Source organism: Helianthus annuus, chromosome 17, assembly GCF_002127325.2.
Source record: "Helianthus annuus cultivar XRQ/B chromosome 17, HanXRQr2.0-SUNRISE, whole genome shotgun sequence".
NCBI classification, from domain to species: domain Eukaryota; kingdom Viridiplantae; phylum Streptophyta; class Magnoliopsida; order Asterales; family Asteraceae; genus Helianthus; species Helianthus annuus.
The window spans coordinates 15,491,413-15,501,042 of record NC_035449.2 but is presented as its reverse complement, the minus strand read 5'-3'; the positions used below and the strand labels follow the sequence as shown (position 1 = coordinate 15,501,042).

The window sequence follows — 9,630 nt, the reverse complement described above, 5'->3', positions numbered from 1 at the left end:
AGTGGAATGATAATATGAATGTCGATGCAAACCGGAAATCTAGGATGGTCATTTGTCTCTAATTTGCTTACAACCAAACTTTTCTCTTGCAATTTACTTAGCTTAATTTAGTCTAAAACCAATTCACTCACATAAACTCTTGAATTTTATTTCTCTTGCAATTAGATTAATTTAGTTAAAATCTAGATAAACTTTGAAATAACACATTTTCCACAAACTCCCTGTGTTCGATACCCACTTGCCACTATCTATATAGTTGTGTTATTGGGATTAAATTTGCGTGACCATGACATCACGTCAAATTTTGGCGCCGTTGCCGGGGAGTAGTGCGCAACGTGTGTTATTTTTGTTCTTGCTTTGAGTTTGTTATTTTTCTGGTTTACGGGAGGTGTGTTTAGTGTGCAAGTATTTACAGGTGCATGCGTACTAGAAGCTCTCACAAGCTTTCACCACTAGTGTTTGATCCGGAAATCGAGCGAACTTTGCGAGCAAACAGAATTTTGCTAAGGGAAAATACAATCAGCAGTTCACCAACAACACCAATTACACCGATTACACCACTTCGATACATGGATCCACCACCACCACCACCCACTACGGGTGAATCCACTTCATCATTTATACCAACATCCACCCAACCTTCACCAAATACCACCATTCCACCAAATACTACCGAACCCACCATACTTCAAAATGTCACATTAACCAACACCACACAGCCCATTACTACACAAGAAGAACCAACCATCACATTTAACCCTTCCACTACTATACCACCATTATCTCATTTCTTTCCGGGTGCGGGTCCGTCATATTCAAGCCATACCATAGCACCAAGTTCGTCTATTGTCCATGCTACACCGTTTCGACCATCAAATCAGTCGGGGTTCCAATACTCGTCTCTTCCATTTGGGCAATCGTCGGGAATTCAAGGGGATGGGTATGATGAAGGTTATGAGGAGTTTGAAGGTTTTGATGAAGACGGGTACGTTTATGGGGGTGATGGAGAGCAAGGGGAGTACGGTTATATGCATGGCCAAGTACAAGTGATTCCAAGTGTTGGTGGGGTACAACAACAACAACTCATACCTCAACATATTAGGCCAAGGCCACAAGGGCCGCAATTGCAACGTCCGGTTCCTTTGCAACAAGTTCGACCACAACATGTGCAACCGCCATTCCAAAGGCCAATTCAACACCCACCGGTGCCACAACAACAATTTCAACAACCAATTGCACCACAAGGGCCTATACAAAGACCAATGGGTCAAGTTCGTCCAAGGGGTCGATTTGGTGTGCCAAGGAGGCATCTTAGGGAAAATGCGAGGGGTATTGAAGCACATTTTAGACCGGTAATCACTCACAATCCTTCACCGGTGGTCATCCCCCATAATAACCAAGGAAGAACCTTTGAAGTAAGGACAAATTCTTTACAAAGTTTGCCAAAATATAAGGGTCTAGCAACGGAGGAACCTTATTTTCATTTGGAGGCTTATGACTCAATTTGCAACACCCTTGGGAGTCAAGGTTTTTCGGCCGATGATGTGAAGTTGGTCTTATTTCAATTTTCCTTGGAAGATAAGGCAAAGAAGTGGTTCTACACTTTGCCTTTAGCATCTATTTATACTTGGGGGGAAATGCAACAAACATTTTTAGATGAATTTTATACCGCCCAAAAGACCAATGATGCGAGAAAAGGGTTGAGGAGCTTTCAACAACAACAAGGCGAAATGTTCCATGAAGCTTTCGAGCGCTTAAACATGATGATTAAAAATTGTCCACACCATGGGATTGAGCTTTGGGAGTTAATGAACGCCTTTCATGAAGGGTTGTGTGCCGAAGATGCACGAGATTTGATGTCCATTACAAATGGGACATTTGGCACAAACTATGAGCATGAGGATTGGGAAGTTTTGGAACAAATGGCGATCACCTCAAAGAGAAAGGCTCAAGCTTCAAGGAGAGCACGACCGGCCGTTACCCGAACACAAGTGCACGCCATAGATGATGGTAATGTTCAAACCACTAACCAAATATATGATGTTTGTGCTTTGTGTAATGAAATAGGTCATGCGGCTGAAAATTGCCAAGGGATGTTGGAAGGGCAATATGAAGAGGTGCATGCGGTTCAAGGGCAAGGTCAAGGAGGGGGTGGTCGAAACTACAACAATATGAATTCTAACACTTACCACCCCGGGTTGAGGAATCATCCGAATTTTCGTTATGGGAACCCTTCGAATCAATCAAACCCGAATTTTCAAGGTAGTCAAGGAAACTATGGTTCGCGCCAACCTTATAACAATCAAGGTGGATATAGAAGTGGGAACAACCAAGGGTATCAAAGGCAAACGGGTCAAGAACAAGGGGGGTCTTCGGGTGGAAACGAAATGATGGATATGTTGAAGAGCATGCAAGCGGAGATGCAAAAGAGAAACCAAATGGATGATGCTCGTATACAAAAAGATGAGGCCCGAGATAAGGCAATTCAAACTTTGACCACCCAAATGGGTCAACTTGCAACTGAAGTGTCAGAATTGAAGAAAAATAAAGGTCAATTACCAAGCGACACTAAGGTAAACCCATCTCATGGTACTTCTAGAGGTAATCATGTTCCCATTCATCATGTAAGTGTTTTGAGGAGTGGGAAGGAGTATAAAACCAATCCTTCACCGGATTTGGTTGATGGGGTGGTTGAAGATATAACGGGTCAAGATAGTGAGGAAGAAAATGAACCACCTATTGTTTCTTCTAAAAAAACCGATTTTGAAAAACCCGAAGCTAGTAAAGAAAAAGAAAAGATAAATGAGGGTGAGGGATCTAGTGAAGTACCATTTCCCTCGGCTTTATTGGATCCGGGTAGAAAAAAATTTATTTCAAAACGGGGTCCTCAAAAAGAGGAAATGTGGGAGGTTTTTAAACAGGTTAAAATCAATCTTCCTTTGCTTGAAGCTATTAAACAGGTACCCGCTTACGCGAAGTTTATAAAAGAATTGTGTACCCAAAAGAGGCAACAAAAAGTGCCTAAATTGGTTGATTTGAAGGAGCGGGTAAGCACGGTTTTAAAAGGAGATCTTCCTCCTAAGTTACAAGATCCGGGAACGCCTTTTATAAATATTCAAGTAGGAAATTTTCAAACTGCAAGGGCGTTATTGGATCTTGGAGCCGGAGTAAGTATCTTACCGGGGGGGTTATACGACCAATATGATTTTGGTCCATTGAAACGGGTTGAGACAACGGTGGTATTAGCCGATTTGTCTCATAAACTTCCTCGGGGGATTGTACGGGATGTGATAGTTAAGGTTGATGAGTTTTATTATCCCGTGGACTTTCTTGTGCTAGACTACTCATCCGCGGACCCAATTCAACAACAAAATATTATTTTGGGTCGGCCGTTTTTAAACACCGCACATGCCGTTATTGATTGTCGATATGGTACGGTCGACATGACATTCGGTAATAGAAAGATGAGATTAAACGTTTTTACTAATGGTACTAATGTTTATGATGAGTGTTTTGTAGCAAACTTCATAGATGAATATGACCCAAAGGAGTTCGAGGAAGAGATTTTGGGTTCTTGTTTTCGTGGTGTGTCTTTGCAGGTGCACGCATGTGATTTGGAAAAAGAAGAGAAAGAGCAAGAGGCTCTTGCGGTAAAAGAAGGAAGACCGCCATGGACTCACCAAACGGATACTCTACCGGTGGAAATTGATTCGGGCACAAAGCCTTCCTTGGAATGTCCACCAAGTGTGGAATTGAAAGAGCTACCAAAGCATCTAAAATATGTATTTTTGGGGGACAATGACACTTTACCGGTGATCATTGCTTCTAATTTGGAGGTAGCTCAAGAGGAGGAGTTGATACGGGTGTTGAAGGCTCACAAGGCAGCAATTGGGTGGACAATAGCTGATTTAAAGGGTATTAGTCCTTCCATTGTAATGCACAAAATCATTACAAGTGAGGATGCAAAGCCGACACGGGAAACACAAAGAAGGTTAAACCCGAATCTGAGAGAGGTGGTAAAGAAAGAAGTTATCAAGTGGTTGGATGCAGGGATCATATATCCCATTTCGAACAGTGCGTGGGTAAGTCCAACTCAGGTAGTGCCTAAAAAGTCGGGCATTCAGGTAATAAAAGACGAGCAAGGTGAGCAAATCGCCACCCGCCCGGTAACCGGGTGGCGAGTTTGTATCGATTATAGGAAATTAAACGCAGCTACCTCCAAAGACCATTTCCCGTTACCCTTTATTGACCAAATCATTGAAAAACTTTCCGGTCAAAAATACTATTGTTTTTTGGATGGGTACTCGGGATATAACCAAATTGCTATTCACCCGGACGACCAACACAAAACCACGTTTACATGTCCATATGGTACATTTGCCTTTAGGCGAATGCCATTCGGACTATGTAACGCTCCCGCCACATTCCAAAGATGTATGATGAGTATATTTTCGGACATGGTGGGGGAGTCTCTTGAAGTGTTTATGGATGATTTTTCCATTTTTGGGCCAAGTTTTGACTCTTGTCTTGATGAGTTAGAAAAAGTATTGAAAAGGTGTGTGGAGACAAACTTGGTCTTAAGTTGGGAAAAGAGCCATTTTATGGTTCAAGAGGGTATTGTGTTGGGGCATGTGATTTCGGACCGGGGAATGGAGGTAGATAAAGCAAAAATTCGGGTAATTTCATCTCTACCCCCACCAAAGAATGTTAAGGGGGTGAGATCATTTTTGGTACATGCGGGGTTTTATAGAAGGTTTATTAAGGGCTTTAGTGTAATTACAAAACCTTTATGTAACTTATTGTTGAAAGATGTTCCCTTTGATTTTACTGACGAATGTTTGCAAGCGTTTCATGTGTTGAAGGAACAATTGGTGAAGGCTCCTATCTTGCAGCCACCGGATTGGTCGAAGCCGTTTGAAATTATGTGTGATGCTAGTGATACGACCATTGGAGCGGTTTTGGGTCAAAGAGTTGATAAGAAGCCGGTGGTAATTTACTATGCAAGTAAAACTTTGTCCGAGGCGCAACTGAATTACACCACAACCGAGAAAGAATTATTAGCGGTGGTGTATGCCTTGGACAAGTTTAGAGCTTACATTTGTGGGAGCAAGGTGATTGTGTATTCGGATCATAGCGCGGTCCGATATCTAATGGAAAAGAAGGATGCAAAGCCTCGGTTGATTCGTTGGGTGCTTTTGTTACAAGAATTCGATCTCGAAATTCGGGACAAGAAAGGGTGTGAAAATGTTGTTGCGGATCATTTGTCCAGAATCCTGTTGGAAGGTGTTGATGACCCGAGCGAGATTAATGAACGGTTTCCCGATGAACAATTGTTAGCCGTTTCTACTTTTGTTGCACCTTGGTACGCCCATTATGTGAATTATTTGGCTAAGGGTGCAATTCTGAATCATTGGACGAAGAAGAGACGACAACAATTTCTATGTCAAGTTAAGCAATATATTTGGGATGAACCGGATTTGTTCAAAATTGGACCCGACCAAGTAATACGAAGATGCGTTCCCGAAACGGAAGTTTTAGAGATTTTGACTCATGCTCATTCATCGGCATGTGGAGGGCATTTTAGTGGGAACAAGACGGGTTATCGGGTGTTATCTAGTGGGTTTTATTGGCCCACGATTTTCAAGGATTCTTGTGAGTATGCCCGAAATTGCATCAATTGTCAAAGAGTGGGAAGTATTTCGAAACGGGATGAAATGCCGTTACAACCGATTTTGGTAGTGGAGGTATTTGACGTTTGGGGGATAGACTTTATGGGTCCGTTTCCTAATTCGAATGGGTTCTTGTATATATTGGTTGCGGTAGATTATGTGACAAAGTGGATAGAAGCCATTGCTACAAGGACCAATGATCATTCCGTGGTGTGTAAGTTTGTGCAATCCAACATATTCGCTCGTTTTGGTGTGCCAAGGGTGATAATAAGTGATGGCGGTTCACATTTCAAAAATTTTAATTTTGCAAAATTGCTTAAAAGATATAATGTGAACCATCGTGTGGCGACACCGTACCATCCGCAAACAAGTGGACAAGTTGAAGTGTCCAACCGTCAAATTAAGGAGATTCTCATGAAGACGGTAAGAACGGATCGAAAAGATTGGTCAAGTAAACTTGATGATGCGTTGTGGGCATATCGAACGGCCTACAAAACTCCAATTGGAACCACCCCTTATCGGATGGTGTATGGGAAGGGGTGTCATTTACCAATGGAGTTAGCACATCGAGCGCATTGGGCCATTAAAACTGTTAATGCGGATTATGACGAAGCGGGTCGAACAAGGAAGTTGCAATTGAATGAGATCGAGGAGATAAGAGATGAAGCTTATGAATGTGCTTCCGCATATAAAGACAAACTGAAGAAAGTTCATGATGCAAAAATAAGGAAAAAGAACTTCGAAGTGGGTCAAAAGGTGTGGTTGTACAATTAGAGGTTAAAGATGTTTGCAGGAAAACTCAAGAGCAAGTGGATGGGTCCTTACATCATCCGAAGAGTGGGAAAATTTGGTGATGTTGATATAGAAGACGAACAATCCAATAAGCAACAAACGGTGAATGGGCATCGGCTCAAACCGTATTTGGGTTGGAACGACATCAACACCTTGGAGCTTAACAAAGCGGGCTACATCTTACGCCCGATCGATGAGGAACAACCGTGAGAGGCCCAGGTTTGGTAGTGTACATAGTTTTGTTTTGTTTGTTTTGTTTTGTATATATTGCACAATTGCCGTATTTTCTCGAAATCCGTGTTTGAAACAAGTGTGGGGATGTTCGGGTCACGAATTACTCTAACATTGTGTTGAGGACAACACGGGATTTTTGAGGGGGCAGGGTAATTTTTACAAGTTTTAAAAAAAAAGTTAAAAAACATAAAAAAATAAAAATCGAAAAAAAAATTTAAAAACAAAAAAAAAATCTAAAAATTTGCACTTAAAACCTCAATTTTTGGCAAATAAGAATCGCCCAGTGTTCACCGTAATTTACGGTTCTACCGTAATTTACGGTGGAAAGGAAATGTTGTTGATCTTTACGGTAAAACTCTACTGATTTACGGTAAAATTTCATGTTCAGTTTTCACCGTAAATTACGGTCATACCGTAATTTACGGTGAGTGATGAAAATTGTTGAGTTTTACGGTATAGGTCTACTGAGTTACGGTGAAAATTGGCGATTCAGGTCTCACCGTAAATTACGGTGAGACCGTAATTTACGGTGCAGAGAAATATTGTGTCCGACGTTCGGGGTTCCGTTTGTATATAAAAAAAAAACACAAAAACATAAAATCACGTGAGTATACCCTAACTACACAACCTATTCTTCATCTATCACTATCATCTTTCAAGACCCACCACAAGAACTTCTTCTTCTTCTTCTCCAAACCTTCAATCCTCCATAACTTCTTCAATTCTTGTCCAAACTAAGTGAAATCGGAGTCTATCTTGACTAATTTTTCACGTAGTCTCTGATTTTGACAAGAGATTTAGGAGAAAACACTGTTTTTGGGTCCGAATCCCAAACCCTAATTCGAGATTTTTTGGGGGGTTTTTGGAGTTTTTGTTTCACAAGCACTTGTGCATCTTCAAACAAAGGTATGAAGGCTTATTTGTTGTATTTTGATGCTACATTGTGAAAAGTAAGGTGATTTAGGTTATTTGCTCTTACCCACTTGCTTGTTTGTAGATATGGTTATGAAATTGATTATTTGAACATAGATATGGTTGTAGATGTAGGATTTGTGGTTAAAGTAGTGAACTTTTGGGTGTCTATACATTGTAGAGATACCATGCCCGATTTTTTTTAAAAATTTTTTAATATACTTTAGGTTCACTAACATCTACAACCATGATAACAAGCAAGTGTGGGGATGTTTTGGAAAAGAGGGTTTAATTTTGTGTTTGCTTTTGTTGCTTGTCGCATATGTGTAGGAAATGGCTAAGACAAAAGAACAAGCGGGATCGAGTTCATCTTCATCGAAAGGCAAAGGCAAACAAAAAGAACAACCACCGCGAAAAAGGCAATATATGGGTCGTGTTAGTGAAAGCGAAAGTGAAGGCGAAGAAGAAATGGAGTTAGATCCGAGTGATAAGCCGGTGTGGAATTCGGGTCCATTAGATGAACAAGCAGAGGAGTGGCAACCGACACTCTACCATGACTGCATGAATAAGTTGAAGAACAAGGCAGCGGCCTTCATTTGTGAACGAGAGGTTCGGGAAGTGGAGTTTCAGCAGTTTGGGGTGTTTGATAAGTTTCGGGCGCTAGGATGGGAATCAGCGCTCAAATGCTTCGATAAAGACAAAAGCAACTTATTTATGACCGAGATACAAGAATGGATGGCGACCTTGAAATGTCACAATTTTAACAAGCCGTCACAGATGAAGTTGATTGGTGAGGTGCATGGGGTACCGGTGGAGATGTCATTTGACACGTTAAAGAAGCTCGGGAAGTATGACAGTCTCCCGGCTCGTGAGTACATGGTTCCCACTCTCGATGACCTCTTGCTTAACCCGGAGAAACATGTTCGATGGAATGACATGTTAGCAGCATTGTTCTTACCCGGTAAATACAGTGGTATTCTATACCGGAAGAATTTGAAGATAGAAGCTAAACTGTTGCATACAATCTGTCTTCTCAATGTCATTCCAAGAAGGGGAGACAAAGAGCAGGTGAGGTTTCCAGAGATACCCGTTCTTTATTCGTTGATGCATGGGGCTCCACGTTTTCCGATACGTTATCTTATCATGAACCACTTATGGATCTGTCGGAATAAGTATGGAAGAGACATCGTCCCTTATTGTCGAATAATTACGGGATTGATGAAACAACAGAAGGCGATAACATCGGAAGATCGGGGAGCAACAAAAAGGCACCAACCTTTCACGTTGGATAAGTTGGGGAGTGTTTGGACGTATACTCAGACGGAGCGCTATCACAAGTTAAAGTCGCAAGGCCAAAGGTGGAGAGCTCTTAAGGCGTATGCGAGGGATTTGTTACCGGGTGAAGAGGATGAACCCGAGAGTGAAGCAGAGATCCCAAGCGGGGATGAAGATTATGAGGAGCAACCGCAAGGTGGGGTGAACTTGAATGTGGGTCAAGGGGGTCATGGTGGAGGTCACGGTGGTATGTTTTACGACTATGCGCAACAAACTTATGAGCCGGGTTGGGCTTATAATGGTACAATGCAAGAGGTGATTGAAAGTCAACGTCATCTATTTTTGATACATGGTCGGGGTCGGAGAGGACGTTGTATGATCAGAACACGAGGAATAGTGCAAGCATAGAGCGGTCGTTAAAACATAGCTTTGATCGCCAAGAGTCGTGGAACCGCACATTGGTGTATTCTCGAGAGGTGGAAACGAATAATAGATATCATGACGATCAAGCGAGGAGGATGCATGCAGATTGGCATGCCGGAAGGCCGGTTGTTGAGGATCCACAACATGTGGATTATGCCTCGTTACCGCCTTATGACGGTAGTGTCTCATATCTGACTCCACCACTTCACCATTCTCAATGGCTTGACCCGAGGCAGCAAGAGGGAGCCCAACAACAAGGAGGGAGTAGCAGCGGCGCGTTTGGATTCGGAGAATGGAATGATATGATGTCATCCATTTTTGGACC

The 9,630-nt window shown here is 42.0% G+C and overlaps 1 protein-coding gene across 1 annotated transcript; it reads left to right on the top strand.

Annotated features, from left to right (window-relative positions):
* Nucleotides 1-2,900: 2,900 nt before the first annotated feature.
* On the top strand, nucleotides 2,901-6,443 carry LOC118488794. Its single transcript, XM_035986147.1, has 4 exons — nucleotides 2,901-4,124; nucleotides 4,863-4,988; nucleotides 5,112-5,501; nucleotides 6,090-6,443. The coding sequence occupies exons 1-4, from the start codon at nucleotides 2,901-2,903 to the stop codon at nucleotides 6,441-6,443; spliced, it is 2,094 nt and encodes a 697-aa protein (XP_035842040.1).
* The last annotated feature ends 3,187 nt before the right edge of the window (nucleotides 6,444-9,630 follow it).